The 20,000-nt window shown below is 37.9% G+C and overlaps 1 protein-coding gene across 1 annotated transcript in view; it reads left to right on the top strand.

The window, feature by feature from the left end:
• The window catches only part of LOC143028794 (uncharacterized), a 21,832-nt gene that overhangs the window by 416 nt on the left and 1,416 nt on the right, over positions 1-20,000 (top strand). The window contains exons 2-6 of the mRNA XM_076191162.1: positions 1-456; positions 509-719; positions 843-1,438; positions 7,649-9,260; positions 10,171-10,247. The exon at positions 1-456 is cut by the window's left edge and continues 309 nt beyond it. Coding sequence (XP_076047277.1) covers positions 1-456; positions 509-719; positions 843-1,438; positions 7,649-9,260; positions 10,171-10,247 — 2,952 coding nt within the window. The remainder of the gene's footprint in view (positions 457-508; positions 720-842; positions 1,439-7,648; positions 9,261-10,170; positions 10,248-20,000) is intronic.

Raw genomic sequence — 20,000 nt, 5'->3', positions numbered from 1 at the left:
GAGGCTACAGCTACGGTCCCTCCGACGCTGAACTGGCTCTCTTCGAGCTGGGCGAGAATATTCCTGGAGGAGGCGTGGCCGGCGTGGACTTCCCGGTTCTCTCGGAGGTCGTTGAGACGGGCTTCGCCTGCGAGAGCACTGGCTTCTCCTACGGCTACTTTGCCGACACCACCCTCGATGCCGGCTGCCAGGTCTTCCACATCTGCCAGACGCGTCCCAACGGCTACCAGAAGGACTCGTTCCTGTGTCCCAACGGCACCCTCTTCAACCAGCAGTATCTCGTGTGCGACTGGTGGTTCAACGTGGACTGCTCACAGGCCGTCGACTTCTACTCCGTCAACCAGTTCTTTGGCGAGGACCTGGATACTTCTGGCGTGAACGGTGCTCTTTCCGCCGTCTATGGTCCTCCTGGTCTCAATGGCAATGGCAACGGCAATGGACAGATAAATGGCAACGGTGTGCTTAATGGAATCAGAAACGGATACAAACCAAACGGCAATGGCTACAGGTAATGGAAATGGTCTTTTTAACGGCAACGGTAATGGAAACGGATACTCCAACGGCAACGGCAATGGAAACGGGTACCGCACTGGTAACGGCAATGGCCTAAATGGAAACGGGTACCGTAATGGCAACGGTAATGGCAACGGTCTTAATGGGAGCGGAAATGGAAACGGATACCCCAATGGCAACGGTAATGGAAACGGATACTCCAATGGCAACGGTAACGGATATGGACAAAACGGAAATGGCAATGGATTAGTTAATGGAAACGGTAATGGCTACAGAAGATACAGTAATGGAAACGGTAACGGATACAGCAATGGAAATGGGAATGGCATTGCTAACGGAAACGGCCTTACCAACGGTGTGAATGGTAACGGCAACGGTATCACCAATGGTAATGGTAATGGCAATGGGTATAGGAACGGCAATGGTTATAGCCGAAACGGTAATGGAAATGGAAATGGGTATAGTAACGGCAACGGTAACGGGTATGGCTCAAATGGTGTCACCAACGGTAACGGCAATGGATATGCATCAAACGGTAACGGCATCGTGAATGGCAACGGATATACAAACGGTAATGGCATTACCAATGGTAACGGACATACAAACGGCAATGGCATTATCAATGGTATCGGTAATGGATACAGAACAAACGGCATCGTCAATGGCAACGGATACACAAATGGTAATGGCATCACCAATGGCAAAGGCAACGGCAACGGATACACAAATGGTAATGGTAATGGCATCACCAATGGCAACGGCAACGGATACACAAATGGTAATGGTAATGGCATCACCAATGGCAACGGCAACGGATACACAAATGGTAATGGTAATGGCATCACCAATGGCAACGGCAACGGATACACAAATGGTAATGGTAATGGCATCACCAATGGCAACGGCAACGGATACACAAATGGTAATGGTAATGGCATCACCAATGGCAACGGCAACGGATATAACGGGGCTTCTTCCGCGCCCTCCAGCCTCTATGGAGTTCCAGTGTAAGGAAACCATCGAAGCTCAGCAAGAACAGCACCTCCCCACTATAGTCGTCCTTCCTCGGAGAAACGTTTATTTTCATACTGCTTACTCAACTCCTTAAATCTAATATGAACTGTACATACAATTTCAGAATTAGTTTAGGGTTTCCTTAATTGCTTTGTATAATAATCTTTTGAGATATGTTTATTTTTGTACTGCTTACCCGCCTCCTTAATCGAAAATGAAGCACAAATTCACTTCAGAATCATTTCATGTCTTCATTGATAATGTTTTATTCGAAATATTGTTCTGCTAATGCAGTGTAGATTCAACCACTCCATGCAAGCAAATCCCCATCAGATATATATTTATTTTTGTATTCTTTGTCACAATAATGCGTAATAAATCATTGCACAATACAAAAGTATATACTTTTTATTTCTATTGTCGTAGCGATGATATACACACTAATATCCATGAACCTACAGGAAAAAGGTACCTTCTATGTTAGTCACTGTGAAAAAAGTTGATCTAATAGGAGAATTTTAATTATCAACCTACACATTTAAGATGTACCTCTTCAGCATTGTGTAGAGAGCATACCTGGCCCTGAATATTATCCATATCCTGAGTTAAACAGGGCTGTAGATGAAGGTATGGCTAGTGTCTGACTTTGTACCTTCATATCAACAACATTAATTAATTTTTTATGTATTTGTGCTTGATAAGTACAAGTCAATATTTTCAGTGAGAGTCGTGTTACTCCTAAAAAAAATTATTCGTGCTTGTGATGCCTTTGTCATTCGAATAATGATTTAGATCACAGTCACCTCACTGTAACGATACGCAATAGCTCAGTTGGAAGATTAGTGGGCTCCTGAAAACATCACCAATTTAAATCTGACTTCATTTGGTCCAACTGAGTTAACAAACGCCCATTGCTTGATATTGGTTTCATGTTGTTTCTATGATACAACTTGTCTTAGGGATAAGCACCTATACAAGTGTGGTGAACTTCTTGATCCCTACTGGATGCGACTATGAAAAAATGTACTCAACTCTAGTTAATGGTAATAAATCAACTTCATCTGTAATACCACGATAGCCGAACGAGGGACATTGGATTTAATTGAGAGAGAGAGAGAGAGAAAAAAAAAAAGTGGATGAATTGTGTGAAAAAAATCAAAATATCACCACTGAAACATTTGTTTCTTAGATTCCATGTAAGGAAAGATGCCCCTAATAAATTTTGACCAAAATATTTTGATAACAAACAAAAAATAAAATAAAAAGAGAGAAATGTATAAAAAAGGGGCTTAAAAAATTCATACATTTTTATCCACTAATGATTAACATTGTTATGTGATAATTCTGAAGGATTTGATAAAAAACAAACAAACAAACAACAGTTCTAAGCGAAATCTGAAAGAATTCTATTGTTACATTTAAGATAAAAAGGGTGTAAGGAATCACATTGGTTTTCTATTGCTTAAAAACGGTACCAATGTCTGGAGTAAGAAAGGGGCTGGCAAGACAGCAACAATTACCGCGGTATTACATTGTTCAATTTGTCAGTCAAGATGCTTACCGACACTTGCTTGTTTCCATCTGTTATAGTTTCCGGGGCCTGAGCAATGTGGAAGGATTTGATGAAAAGAAAGAAAAAAATACAGCTCTAAACAAAACTCTGGTAAATATAAAAGAATTCTGAAAGAATTCTGTTGTTACATTTAAGATAAAAAGGGTGTAAGGAATCACATTGGTTTCCTATTGCTGAAAAACAGTACCAATGTCTGGAGTAGGAAAGGGGACGAGCAAGACTGCAACAATGGGAGTAAGCACTCGTTACCTCACCAGATGGCAGCACTGTGTGATGAGTCGTGAAGTTCACTTCCTGTTGTACAGTTTTGTTTCCAAACGTGATAAAACTAACTTTAAAATGCCGCAGCATTGCTCTGTTCCACTGTGTTCAGCACATAAGAGTGGACACAAGTTTCGTCAGATGAGAAGATGAATATGAAATGGAGAATAGCACGATAAAACGCCTTGAACCAGGTACAAATAAGCCATGGATTCCAAGGAAATACAGTGTTGTCTCTGAAAAACATTTCACACCAGATGACTACATGCCTGCTGGTCTTTTAGGTAAGTGATATTCAACTTTGTTGTCATTTATATATAAAGAAAAATAACAGGTACTGTTCTTTTTTAACAATTCAGCAAGATAACCCGTTCCCCATGCTGTGTAATCATGTCAAGTGTGTGTAGTAGTAAGAATTTTGTTATGGGGAACAGCCATTATTTTTTAACCCATGTACCTGTCATTGTATATATTCTCAGGAAAGTAATTACGATTTTAAAGGTTTACTATTTAAATTAGGATATGTCTACAGTTAAGTAGGTTTTATAACATACTTTCATTGTGATGTCACTTACGTCAAAAATTAACAGTTACGTTTTTTTTTTCAATGTTCTTTTATGACTCCCAAACTCAAACCCTGACTTTACCACTTACCCTAACCTTACTCTATTGCTTCTTAAGATAAACAAAGAACTAAAATTTTCTTTGCTTTAATTTCAGATTCTTGTAAGAGGCTGAAACCTGGTGCAGTTCCATCTTTTTTTTATTTTAATACAACACCATCCACGTTCACCTCAACACTAAATACAGAAAGAGCAGAAAGGGTAGGTAAGAGGAGACGTTTATCTCAAAATGAACCAGATATTCAAGATATTGGCAACGAAGAGGTAGTGTCAGCTGAAAAGGAAAATGAGATTCTACAAAGTGACGCTGACGGAGAGAAATTGGTCCAGAATCACGATATCCAGTGTGAGATACTAAATTCTATGAATGCTAGTTTCTCTATCTTCCGATTTAAAAATGACAATAAAGCCATTCAGTATATTCAGTATTATACAAGATTTAATGACTTTGCACATTTTTTCTTAATATTCTCTGTGCTTGGCCCAGCTGTCAATAATCTTGATGGAATGGACAATGATTTATTATTAGCGGAAGATCAATTGTTTTTAACTATAATCAAGTTGAGATAGGCCAAAGATGATATTGAATTATCTATTTTGTTCAGAATCAGTCAAACTTATGCGTCAAAAGTTGTGTATGTATGGATTAATTTTATGTTCTTCCAACTCCAAGAAATAATTTTTGGCCAGAAAGAAACACAGTGCAGGACTTAATGCCAGTGAACTTAAAAAAAACAATTTCCATTAACAAGAGTAAGTTTGGATGCAACAGAGGTACCGATTCAAAAACCCAGTAATGTTAATGCACAAAGCGCAACTTTTTAGACTTTGAAGACAATGATCGGCTGCACTCCAGGTGGACTAATTTCTTATGTGAGTGATAGCTACGGTGGCAGCCCATCTGACAGATAGATAATCGAAATATCTTGTTTAATACAAGGACATATGTTTGAATCTGGGGACAGTATTATGGCAGACCGTGGTATTAGAGTATTTGTTTGCTTCGTTAGACGTTAAGGTGAACACTCCGACCAATAAAATGAATATTTATACAATAACAAAAGGACTATTGTTACTTGAAATCGTGTTGAAAGTAAGTACGATATCTTACCTTTCTATCAAATTCTCTTTCCTCCCTGAGTCAAGCGCTCCTCTTGTTACCAATTCAACTTTTAAACGCTGAACTGTCCAATTTTCATAGGACGCCATTGTGTGTTTACTACGACTGATGGTACAGTGGAGCCATCTACAGGGATAAATTGTGATGCTTACTCCCATTACCGCGGTATTACATTGTTCAATTTGTCAGTCAAGATGCTTACCGACACTTGCTTGTTTCCATCTGTTATAGTTTCCGGGGCCTGAGCAATCTGGATTTAAGCCAGGTAAGTCAAAGTCTAATCGGATTCTACTGCATTGTGTGTCTGTGGAGCGCGGACGTGACTTTCAGTAAGGGGTTGATTGTCAATACGATGATCTCGAGAGTGCTTTTGATTTCATGCATTGCGGAGCACTTTGCGGATCCATGGGATTTCTGTGAGTATTATCTACCTGGTGTGTGGCTTTTGCTTTGGTACAGAGGATACCATAAGGAGTAGAGGAAACGTGTCTGATTTCTTTCCTGTCCAGTAAACCAGACATGAATATTATCAATATACATACACTGGTTGATGCAAACTCTTTGTATGTATGCAAAATGGAAACCTAGGCTGACAGATAGCCTGATAAATGATTCAAAGATGACAACTAATCTTAGGTCGTGGTCAGAAGGCTGATCCGACTTTTCCGGATCCGGTAGAGATGTAACGTTTGAGAACTATTATACAACCTTGTCGCAAACATTAATTTATGGCCGTAATTAGAAAGAGAGAGAGAGAGAGAAAAAGAAGTAAAAAAAGAAAGAAAAAAAAAATCCTTCAAAATTCATAGTGGTCAATAATAGGCCAGTCTTTGATCGTATCTTTGAATTTACTGATAAACTTGAGTAGTTTCATGCATATCACAGGCTTAGAAGAAGAATGTTGCGCAAGTGAACAATATGTACTCTGTTTCTTACATTTGACATTATATTTGTTGGTTCGCCAGTACACTCTTTCTAATCTATTAATGTCTTTGATGAGATCTGTCGACCATACAGAAATAGCATATTTCAAATGTGGGAGGACCATTGATCTATATTACTGCTCGAAGATGGTTGGACTTCAAAGATCGTGCTATCAATTCTAGTATCTTATTTTCTTTCTCTGAGGCAGATATACAATTCGCAGGTGATTTAAGGCCATTGTTGATAATTTCATGAAAACCCTTTTCATTCTACACTTGGGTTAGTTTCTCATCGGCACTGCATTGGTTTTCTTTGATCATTAAGCAGTATATGTTCACTTTTCATTATCGTTCTGTTGATGCAGTTTGTTGGCCGAAGTATATATCAACGTTGTCACTAGATTGGTTCGTATTAATCATATAAAGGATTTGTGGTTATTTTTCTCTATTATTCTGTTGACGTGCTTGATAGGGCAAAGTATACATTATCCTTTGATTGGAGTGCTGAATAATGTATTGTTGATACATCTTGAAAACAAAATATATATGCTTATTGTTATCATAATATCAGAATATTATTATCATTACATTGTCAGCAAAATATGCCTCATATATTGTTTCTTTTTATTTTCGCAACATTGGAATACCTCTATTACTGCATGATTGAGTATATGTGTCCGTATACCATTACTAACCATTACGATGTATCATATCCCTGACACGTAATCCACATGCATGCAAGGTATCCGACAGGCACTGGCCCTTCTGCAATACCTCCAATCTTGCTGACCTCCACAATTCCAAACCGTAAACATCTGACTCAAACATATATTACACATCACGCCACCACCCAACGGAAAGTTACTGAAACAATTACATAGTGTCGCCAGACAGATCATTAGCTATTTCCTTATACCTACCAAAGTACAAAATTATAAATCCAATCCATACATCATGTCAAGGTATTAGAACTTAAAATGGCCAACGATAGGTTTACATATCAGTAGCACACTAGTCATCAGTAGTTGGAAATTGAATATTCCTCCATATTGGTGAATGATAATAACACGATGTCTTCGTTTAGTAATCTCTCACTTGTCTTTCGAACACGTGCAATTCTCACGGTCCGTTGAATCTTTGGGTTGCCTGAATCAAGAAAATGTTGAGCATGCAGTAGGGTGGGTGGCGTGAAAGCGAAAAAATTATGAGGACCAAACAGGAGGAGGAGGAGGAGGAGGAGGAAGAGGAGAAGGTAGAGGAGGACGAGGAGGAGGAGGTGGAAAATAAGAAGGAAGGGGAGGGAGAGGGAGAGAGAGATACCCTTGGTATATATGCGCAAGTGCTGCTTTTCATCACTCACAATTCGACTCGCTTCGACTTCGACCTCTGCTTTCTCCGCTATGGGTTGGCGCAGCATAAGGAGAGCTGCTGTTCTTAGCTGTGAGTCTCATTCTTTTTTGTAGAGGTGACCAGATCAGCAATGTGCAGAGACTGCAAAGTAATAGTTGTCTTCTGTTTTCAGTGCTTCTGGTGGGAGCCGTAACGGCACAGTCCAATGGCTACAGCGCTCCTTCGACAACGTATGGTGCCCCGTTTGCCAATGGGGGACTCAACGGGGTCCTCAATGGCAATGGGGGCCTGAATAGTAATGGCGGCACCAATGGGTACGGAGGGATCAACGGTAATGGAGGTCTGAATGGCAATGGAGCCCTGAACGGTAACGGAGGCCGTAACGGAAACGGAGGCACCAATGGCTTCGGTGTCCTCAACGGCAACGGTGTCTTGAATGGCAATGGAGGCTTGAACGGTTATGGGGGCCTCAATGGCAACGGAGGCTACAGCTACGGTCCCTCCGACGCTGAACTGGCTCTCTTCGAGCTGGGCGAGAATATTCCTGGAGGAGGCGTGCCCGGCGTGGACTTCCCGGTTCTCTCGGAGGTCGTTGAGACGGGCTTCGCCTGCGAGAGCACTGGCTTCTCCTACGGCTACTTTGCCGACACCACCCTCGATGCCGGCTGCCAGGTCTTCCACATCTGCCAGACGCGTCCCAACGGCTACCAGAAGGACTCGTTCCTGTGTCCCAACGGCACCCTCTTCAACCAGCAGTATCTCGTGTGTGACTGGTGGTTCAACGTGGACTGCTCACAGGCCGTCGACTTCTACTCCGTCAACCAGTTCTTTGGCGAGGACCTGGATACTTCTGGCGTGAACGGTGCTCTTTCCGCCGTCTATGGTCCTCCTGGTCTCAATGGCAATGGCAACGGCAATGGACTGATAAATGGCAACGGTGTGCTTAATGGAATCAGAAACGGATACAAACCAAACGGCAATGGCTACAGGCGGAATGGTAACGGCAATGGAAATGGTCTTCTTAACGGCAACGGTAATGGAAACGGATACTCCAACGGCAACGGCGATGGAAACGGGTACCGCAGTGGTAACGGCAATGGCTTAAACGGCAACGGTAATGGAAACGGGTACCGTAATGGTAACGGTAATGGAAACGGTCTTAATGGGAGCGGTAATGGAAACGGATACTCTAATGGCAACGGTAATGGAAACGGATACTCCAATGGTAACGGTAACGGATATGAACAAAATGGAAATGGCAATGGATTAGTTAATGGAAACGGCAATGGCTACAGAAGATACAGTAATGGAAATGGTAACGGATACAGCAATGGAAATGGGAATGGCATTGCTAACGGAAACGGCCTTACCAACGGTGTGAATGGAAACGGCAATGGTATCACCAATGGTAATGGTAATGGCAATGGATATAGAAACGGCAATGGCTATAGCCGAAACGGTAATGGAAATGGAAATGGGTATAGTAACGGCAATGGTAATGGGTATGCCTTAAATGGCATCACCAACGGTAACGGCAATGGATATACATCAAACGGTAACGGCATCGTGAATGGCAACGGATATACAAACGGCAATGGCATTACCAATGGCAACGGTAATGGATACAGAACAAACGGCATCGTCAATGGCAATGGATACACAAATGGTAATGGCATCACCAATGGCAACGTCAACGGCAACGGATACACAAATGGTAATGGCATCACCAATGGCAACGGCAACGGATACACTAATGGTAATGGCATCACCAATGGCAACGGCAACGGATACACAAATGGTAATGGTAATGGCATCACCAATGGCAACGGCAACGGATATAACGGGGCTTCTTCCGCGCCCTCCAGCCTCTACGGAGTTCCAGTGTAAGGAAGCCATCGAAGCTCAGCAAGAACAGCACCTCCCCACTATAGTCGTCCTTCCCCGGAGAAACGTTTATTTTTATACTGCTTACTCAACTCCTTAAATCTAATATGAACTGTACATACAATTTCAGAATTAATCTAAGGTTTCTTTAATTGCTTTGTATTAGAAAGTTTTGAGATATGTTTATTTTTGTACTGCTTACCCACCTCCTTAATTGAAAATGAAGTACAAAGTCACTTCAAAATCATTTTATGTCTTCATTGATAATGCTTTATTCGAAATATTGTTCTGCTTATGCAGTGTAGATTCAACCACTCAATGCAAGCAAATCCCCATCAGATATGTATTTATTTTTGTATTCTTTGTAGCAATAATGAGTAATAAATCATTGCACAGTACAGAAGTATATACTTTTCACTTCTCTTGTCGTAGCAATGCCATACACACTACTACCCATCAACCTGCAGGAAAAAGTACTTTTCTATGTTACTTACTGTGAAAAAAGTTTATCTAATAGGAGAATTTTTACTTACCAACCTACACATTTAAGATGTAGCTCTTCAGCATTGTGTAGAGAGAATACCTGGCCCTGAATATTATTCATATCCTGAGTTAAACAGGGCTGTGTTTTTGCTTGATAAGTGAAAGTCAATATATTCAGTGACAGTCGTGTTACTCCTAAAAAAAACATTCCTGTTTGTGATGTCTTTGTCATTCGAATAATGATTTAGACCACAGTCACCTCACTGTAACGAGACGCAATAGCTCAGTTAGAAGATTAGTGGGCTCCTGGAAACACCACCAATTTAAAGCTCGGTTCATTTGGTCCAACTGAGTTAACAAACGCCCATTGCTTAACTAATATTAGTTACATGTTGTTTCTATGATACAACTTGTCTTATGGATAAGTACCTATACAAGTGTGGTGAACTTCTTGACCCCTACTGGATGCGACTATGAAAAAATGTACTCAACTCTAGTTAATGGTAAAAAATCAACTTCATCTGTTATACCACAATAGCCGAACGAGGGACATCGGATTTATTGAGAGAAAAAGAAAATGTGTATAAATTGTGTGAAAAAATCAAAATATCACCACTGAAACATTTGTTTCTTGGATTCCATGAAAGGAAAGATGCCCCTAATCAGTTTTGACCAATTTACTTTTTATAGAAAATAGAAAAAAATAAGAGAGAGAGAGAAATGTATTAAAAAGAGGCTTAAAAGAAATTCATACATTTTTTACATTGTTATGTGATAATTCTGAAGGATTTGATATAAAACAAACAAACAAGCAAACAAACGATAGTTCTAAACGAAATTTGAAAGAATTCTGCTGTTACATTTAAGATAAAAAGGGTGTAAGGAATCACATTGGTTTTCTATTGCTTAAAAACTATACCAATGTCTGGAGTAAAAAAGGGGACTGGTAAGACTGCAACAATTACCGCGGTATTACATTGTTCAATTTGTCAGTCAAGATGCTTACCGATACTTGCTTGTTTCTATCTGTTATAGTTTCCGGGGCCTGAGCAATCTGGATTTAAGCCAGGTAAGTCAAAGTCTAATCGGATTCTACTGCATTGTGTTTCTGTGGAGCGCTGACGTGACTTTCAGTAGGGGTTGATTGTCAATACGATGATCTCGAGAGTGCTTTTGATTTCATGCATTGTGGAGTACTTTGCGGATCCATGGGATTTCTGTAAGCATTTTTACCTGGAGTTTGGCTTTTGCTAGCATGGTTTCAGACGGAAACGTTCTTGCGTGACTAACTTACTCGAATTCTACAACACAGTTATCTCGAGTAATGACAAAAGAAACAATATAGATTTAATATATCTAGACTTTGCAAAAGCTTTTGATACCGTCCCCCACGAAAGACTACTTACTAAATTAACATCACACGGAATAAGTGGTAGCCTATTAAGTTGGCCTAGTAATTGGTTGAATGATCGAAAACAGAGAGTTGTTTTGAATGGAAGAGCTTCTGGATGAAAGGTGTTGCAGGTGGGGTTCCTCAAGGTTCCGTTCTTGGGCCACTTCTATTCATAGTGTATGTAAATGATATAGACAATGGACTGAAATCTACTGTTTCCAAATTTGCTGATAATGCAAAACTGTGCGGAATGGCAAATGATCACTTAAATCAGTTAGATATTCAGGAAGATTTAGATAAATTACAGCAATGGTCTGAGGGGTGGCTAATGAAATTTAACACAAGTAAATGCAAGGTAATGTACATAGGTAAAAATAACAGTAAGTAAGATTACAAGTTATTTGGAAACTCGTTAACAAAAGTGGATAGAGAAAAGGATCTCGGCGTAATTATCAGTGACGCTCTCAAATAATCCAAGCAGTGTATTTCAGCCTCTCAGAAAGCAAACAAGATTCTAGGACTGATTGCGTGATCTTTTGACTTCAAAACTCCATCACTCATTAACAAGCTATATAAATCGTTATTTCGTCTACATTTCGAATATGCTGTTTCCGTATGGTTACCGAATCTCATTAAAGATATTGACAGACTGGAAAAAGTACAACGGCGAGCTACAAAACTGATTGCAAATATCAAAAATAAATCATACGAAAATCAACTAAAACATATGAATCTGTTTTCCTTTAGAAAAACCGTAGACTCAGAGATGACTTGATACAGGTCTTTAAGATTCTAAAGGGAATTGAAAACACCAAAAGTGACCAAATTTTTACACTGAATGAGAATCAGACAAGAAGCAATGATCTCAAACTGTCCGGAGGTGGATTTAATTTGGAAGTGGGTAGAAACAACTTCGCCAACCGGGTAGTTAATTAATGGAATAAACTTCCTGCAGAGGCAGTGCAATGTAGTTCAGTTCGAAGCTTTAATAATCATTTAGATAAACACCTAAGCAAGATGCTGTAATGAGTATAATTTATCTTATATTATTTGTTTATTTATTTTCTTATCATGTGTCCGTTTGTTTATCATTATTTGTTTGATTCTCATTTATTATTAGACATGTCAAATTACTATAATATACTATTTACTTGCTTACTATGTAACTATACCTATGCATTTATTTATTTTATTTATTATTTACATCATTATATTTTTTATTTATTCATTTATTTGTTTATTATTATTATGATTTTTTTCTTGCATCCGACCAAGATATGGAACAAAAAGTCTCCGTTAGGCGGTGGCGTGATATGTGATGTATGTTTAAGTCAGATGTTTACGATTTAGAATTATGGAGGTCAGCAAGATTGGAGGTATTGCAGAAGGGCCAGTGCCTGTCGGGCACCTTGCATGCATGTGGATCACGTGTTAGGGATGTGATACATCGTAATGGTCAGTAATACAGGTATTCCAATGTTGCGAAACTAAAAAGAAACAATGTATAAGGCGTATTTTGCTAAAATGTAAAGATAATGATATTCTAATATTATGATAACAATAAGCATATATATTTTGTTTTCAACATATATCAACAATACACTATTCAGCACTCCAATCAAAGGATAATGTATACTTTGCCCTATCAAGCACGTCAACAGAATAATAGAGAATAATAACCACAAATCCTTTATATAATTAATGTGAGCCAATGTAGTGACAACGTTAATATATACTTCTGCCAACAAACTGCATCAACAGAACGATAGTGAAAAGTGAACATAAACTGCTTAATAACCAAAGCAAACCAATGCAGTGCCGATGATAAACTAACTCAAGTCTGGAATGAAAAGAGTCTTCATGAAATTATTAACAATGACCATCTGAGAATTGTATATCTGCCTCAGAGAAAGAAAATAGGATACTAGGATTAGTAGTACTATCTTTGAAGTCCAGCCATCTCAGACCAGTAATATAGATGAATGGTCCTCTCACATTTGAAATATGCTATTTCTGTATGGTCGACAGATCTCATCAAAGACATCAATAGATAAGAAAGAATGCAGTGGCGTGCCAACAAATATAATGTCAACTGTAAGAAACAGAGCACATATTGTTCACTTGCGCAACATTCTTCTTCTAATCCTGTGATATGCATGAAACTACTCAAGTTTATCAGTAAATTCAAAGATACGAGCAAAGACTGGCCTATTATTGACCACTAGGAATTTTGAAAGATTTTCTTCTTTTACTTCTTTCTCTCTTTTTTTTCTAATTACGGCCACAAAGTAATGTTAGCGATAAGGTTGTATAATAGTTATCAAACGTTACATCTCTACCAGATCCGGAAAAATCGGATCAGCCTTCTGACCACGACCTGAGATTAGTTGTCATATTTGAATCGTTTATCAGGCTATCTGCCTGTCTAGGTTTTCATTTTCCATGCATACAAAGAATTTGCATCAACCAGTGTGCGAATATCAATAACATTCATGTCTGGTTTACTAGACAGGAAAGAAATCAGACACGTTTCCTCTACTCCTTATGGTATCCTCTGCATCAGAGCATCATATACTACAAAAACGTAAAAGTCTCTAACCCTATAATGATAAATAATATGACTAACGACAACTCTCTCCTCAAACAGACTAATGTGGTGTGCCAGTTCACTTACCCCGAAGGAGGTTGCAAACTTCTCCCCCGTGCTACTTATATTGGTGTTACCACTACCTCTGTAACCAGGAGAATTACAACGCACGCCCGTGAAGGAAGTATACGCAAACACAAGATAGAGACATACAACAAAACTCCAAACAGACAAGATTTAGTTAACAATACAAAATACTTAAACAACGCAACAACAACAAAAAACTGCGCATCTTTGAAAGATTCTACATTGCACAATATACCCCTATCATTAATATACAGACTGACATAGTTAGTACTTTGCAACTACTCAGTGAGGCTGCGAGTCAACAATGACCAAATGTCCGGTTACAGTGAGCTAATGTCCAGCTACCTCTCGCTGATACAAAGCCCCCACCCCCGTCCAGTGCCTGACGCTTAGATTCAACTTACCTCTCCTAGTACCTTCATATATTCATATTTAAACGCTGCCCTCCATGTTTATTATTACTTACATGAAGATAGTTGTATGATTCAACAGAAAGCTTGTACTTTATATTTGTGTATTTTTTTTCGTCGCAATAACACCATGGATCTCGGAAGCCTTGTGTTTAACCTCCCTTCAAGATACAAACAAACTATTCGGAAAATTGAGAAAATCACTAAGATAGTGGATATAGAATTAGCTCTGTTCTTCAATTGAACACACACACGCACGCACGCACACACACACACACACACACACACACACACACACACACACACACACACACACACACACACACACACACACACACACACACACACACACACACACACACACACACACACACACACACACGTATACATATATATATATATATATATGTATATGTATATATATGTATATATATGTATGTATATATATATATATATATATATATATATATAAATATATATATATATATATATATATATATATATATATATATAATATGATATGAGTGGTAGGGTGGTGAGTTTAAACGCCAAGAATCCGTTGAAGTTTTATTTCTGATGTTTCGTCCAACTAGGACTTCTTTAGAGTGTATGCAAATAAGACAATGACTACTTGTATATTCGCACAGCTAACCCCGTTCCTCCCGGGTCAATGTTGTTGCCACCTCGCTTTCGTCTTGCCTCGTAGAGAATTAGGCTGCTTGCTACCCTCGCCAACTTGACAAAACCGTCCCGATGATTGCTACATGGGAGTGAGGTAATGTACACTGCCTCAACTGTCCTCTTTTCCTTTTTGTCAAGTCCATTATGGAGCACCTCTGTTTTTTCCCAATCCGGCAGGTGGCCAAAGTTGTCTATGAGCACCACTAATGAGTTGGAGGTCCGGTGGGCTTTGATGGAACATAAAATGACAATATTATAAATACAGAAATGAAGACATTAAGGAGAGGTCAATGGTTACATGGGCCAGGTTCTATGGGTGACACGGGATGTTACGAAGTTCTAAAGTACCACACATATTTTGTTGAATGTTAATTATTGGCATATGGTCTCTTATAGAAACAGCCTCTAAACATTTCAGTTTCTTCCTGTTACTATTCTTAACCAAAATTGAAGTGCTTTTATTTAGTTGGTCCGTTGTTAGTTAAAATTTGCTTGAATCTAATAAGTTCTTGGTGTAGAAGTTACCAACTAAAGCAAATTTCGAAAGCTCTTGTGACATAGGCACGTATAACGCTCATCTTATATTTGGAGGGACATTCACTAGAACCGTTTAGATACCTTCCAGAGTTAGTGGGTTTTCTATAGACAGTTGTGGTGAAAACGCACTTTAAGTTCTAATACTTTTATGAATGTATCTAAACCTGTGTGCAAATGAAAATACGTTGATATATATTTCTATGTCTCTTGATACAGTATGTTACAATGATTCATAATATCAGAACATGTCGACAGGAAACTTTTCAAAACATAACTAGGCTGGATGATGAAGAAATTATATTAAGGACGTATACAGACACTCAAACAAACAAATAAAGGTGTAGAAGAAAATAACCAGTTGACGGACACAACAACATTTTGCTTAGATGTTTTATCCAGTTGAGCCATGCATCATTGAATTATATCATATTCTATTCCTCTCGCTTTGGTAAATTTCAAGGCCCTCTTGCTGGTTTAAAAGCATCTAAAAACTAATAGAAATGTGTGTTTGTACGCTTGTATATGTGTGTCTTACAGCAGTGTCTTTTCTTGTGGACTAGGCCTATGCAATTTATCAACCCGTTTCTCTTTTCTAAACCAGCATAAAATCTTACAAGGTCAGAAGCGTGTGTTCTTTTTTTTTATCTGAATCAAAGCAGTATATCTAAAATTCGATTATTTACCCACAAATGTCCCATCAAAATAACTAGTTGTTTTCATGATGGTCTAAAAGTGAGTAGATTATTATTATTTTTTTCCTTGTCGAAAACCTGAGTTAATGTACAGTATGGAGGGGAAAGTGGTATTCCATTTGAGTAGTGCTGAGAGTATTAATACATATTTATGTATGTATATATATATATATATATATATATATATATATGTATATACATATATGCATACATATACATACATACATATGTATATACATATATATATATATATATAATATATATATACTGTATATATATATGCATGTATATATAATATATATATATATATATATATATGTATATATATATATATATATACTGTATACATACAAATATATATACATATATATATATATATATATATATATATATATATATATATATATATATATATATATATATATATATATATCAGTCACACTCACTCCGTTGGATCTTGAACCTCGTGTAGATTCTGGTCCGCCAACAGTAATCCTCTCCATACCCTTCGGTCCTGTGCTGCTTCCATCCAGGTTATTTTATTTATTCCTCTTCTGTCCAAATCCGCATCCACTCCATCTATCCACTTTATTCGAGGCCACCCTCTGGGTCTTCTTCCAGGCATTCTACCCATCTACACACACACACACACACACACACACACACACACACACACACACACACACACACACACACACACACACACACACACACACACACACACACACACACACACACACACACACACACACACACACACACACACACACACACACACACACACACATATATATATATATATGTAATATATATTACAAAGGATTACAAAGGCGGAGCATGCCGACAGGAGACCTTTTGATCCATATCTAGGTCGGATGAAAAAAAAATCATATTAATAATAAAATAATAAATAAAAACTATAATAATGTAAATAACAAATAAAGTACATAAATAAATGCATAGGTATAGTTAAAATAATTAACAAACAGGTAAATAGTAAATAATAAATTAACATATAACTAATAATAAATGAAAATCAGACAGACAAATGATAGCAAAACAAAAACAAATAATATAAGATAAATTATAATCATTACAACATCTTAAGTATTTATCTAAATGATTCTTAAAGCTTCGAACTGAACTACATTGCACTACCTGTGCAGGAAGTTTATTCCATTCATTAACTACACAGTTGGCAAAGTTGTTTCTACCTACTTCCAAATTGAATATATTTCCGGGCAGTTTGAGACCATTGTTTCTTGTCTGATTCTCATTCAATGTGAAAATTTGGTCACTTTTGATGTTGTCAATTCCCTTTAAAACCTGTATCAAGTCACCTCTGAGTCTACGCTTTTCTTTAGGGAAAACAGATTCATGTGCATAAGTCGATTTTCGTATGATTTATTTTTGATATTTGGAATCAGTTTTGTGGCTCGCCGTTGTACTTTTTCCAGTCTGTCAATGTCTTTAATGAGATTCGGTGACCATACGGAAACAGCATATTCCAAATGTGGACGAACTAACGATTTATATATACATATATATACATATATATATATATATATTTATATATATATATATATATATATATATAATAGGAGACTTTAATGCTAAAGTAGGGAAGAAGATGGGAGATGAGACGTGCATTGGGAAGTTTGGAGTAGGTGAAAGAAATGACAGAGGTGAGATGTTAGTCAATTTTGCAGAGAACTACAATATGAGGATAATGAACACTTTCTTCCAAAAGCGTGTAGGTCGTAAATGGACCTGGAGAAGTCCAAATGGAACAACAAAGAACGAAATAGACTTCATATTAGGAGATGAGAACAAAAGCGTTAGCAATGTTACGGTGATAAATAAAGTCAACATAGGTAGTGACCATAGAATGGTAGGATGCACAGATAAATTCAACTTCAGAGCCGAGAGAAATAAACTAGTTTTAAAAAGGAAAATAAGCCTTGCAAAGGTTAAGGATAATAATAAGAAATTTCAGTTAGAAATTAAAAATAGATTCGAAGCTCTAAGAACTAACAAGGACAGCGTGGAAGATATCAATTTGAATTTAGTGAATATCATTAAGGAATCAGCAGAGAAAGTAGGAAGTACAAAAAACATTAGAGAAAACAAATACTCCAAAGCTACAAATGACCTAATTAAAAGAAGAAGGAACATGCACATTAAAAGCAGGAGAGACGAAATAGAAAGAGTAGAACTAAACAAGCTTATCAACAAAAGGCAGAGATTAGAGAAAAGAAAGAGAAACATGGATGAAATAGAAGAAACTATTCGAAAAGGTAAATGTATTAAAGTGACCGAGCGTAGACATGATTTGGGAAGACGGCAAATGATATGTTTGAAAGATGGAAATGGAGAAATAATTAAATGTAGAGACAAAATGGTAAAAAGAGTAGAAGAATTTTACCAAGAGGTTTACTTGTCGAAGGCCGTAGTTGAGTCAGTAAGTTCATGTGTAGACGTTAGTAGTGTACCAGAGATTACAAAGGAAGAAGTAGAATTTGCTCTAAAAGCTATGAAACGAGGAAAAGCACCTGGGGAAGATGGTATATCAATTGATTTGTTGAAAAACGCAGGTAAATTAGCTCATGTTAAATTAGCTCAGTTGTACACCCAGTGCTTACGTCAAGAAAGCGTTCCAGATGCGTGGTGCAATGCTATAGTGATTTCAATTCATAAAAAAAGAAGACCAGAAGGACCTTAGTAACTATCGACCGATTATATAATTAGCTTGCTATCAAACGTATATAAAGTATTCTCCAAGATCCTTACAAATAGACTGAGTCAAGTTTTAGATGGAAACCAACCGAGAGAACAGGCAGGCTTTAGAAGCGGATATTCAACTCTAGACCATTTGCAGGCGATAAACCAACTAATCGAGAAAACGACAGAATATAACATACCTCTGTGTTTAGCTTTTGTAGATTACGAGAAGGCCTTTGATTCAGTAGAACAAATAGCAATACTAAACTCGCTACGCAAACAGGGTACAAACGAACAGATCGTAAGAGTTTTGGAAAAGATTTATTCGAAAGGTACCGCTATAGTTCGACTACATAAAGAAACAGAAAAGATCAAGATCGAGAAAGGAGTACGGCAAGGTGATACAATTTCACCCAAACTATTTACAGCTTGTTTAGAAGATATTTTCAGAAGATTGAGTTGAAAAAAAAAAAGGTTTGAAGATTAATGGCGAATATTTGAACCACCTAAGAATTGCAGATGACATCATTCTTATTTCGGAAAGAGCAGAAGACTTGCAAGATATGCTGAGCGATCTAAACAAAGAAAGTATCAAAGTAGGTTTAAAAATGAATAAGAGTAAAACCAAAGTAATGTTCAACACGAAAGTTTAAAGTAAAGAGATTGTAATTGATGATGAGAGTCATGAGGAAGTTGAAGAGTATAATTATTTAGGTGAGATGGTAAAGGTGACGAAAGATCATGATAATGAAATAAAAAGACGCATTACAATTGGTTGGAAAATGTTTGGTAAGTACAATAAAATCCTGAGAGGCTCTCTACCTTTATGTTTGAAACGTAAAGTTTACAACTAATGCATTCTACCAGGAATAATCTACGGATGTGAGACTTGGAAGCTGACGAGGACGTTGGAAACAAAGCTAAGGACTGCACAGAGGAGAATGGAGAGATCAATGATGAGAATAACACTGAGAGACCAAAAGAGAGCAAGTTGAGTGAGAGAGCAGACTAGAGTGAAAGATATTGTGGAGGCAGTAAAAGAGAGGAAGTGGAATTGGGCAGGTAAGTTGGTGCGAACGACTGATGAGCGATGGAGCAAGTGTGTTACTGAATGGACGCGTGGAAGAGGGAGACCAGACAGAAGGTGT

This window comes from Oratosquilla oratoria, chromosome 10 (genome assembly GCF_046742065.1).
Source record: "Oratosquilla oratoria isolate Oo_2021 chromosome 10, ASM4674206v1, whole genome shotgun sequence".
In the NCBI taxonomy this organism is placed as follows: Eukaryota; Metazoa; Arthropoda; class Malacostraca; order Stomatopoda; family Squillidae; genus Oratosquilla; species Oratosquilla oratoria.
This window is presented reverse-complemented; position numbering and strand designations above follow the sequence as displayed.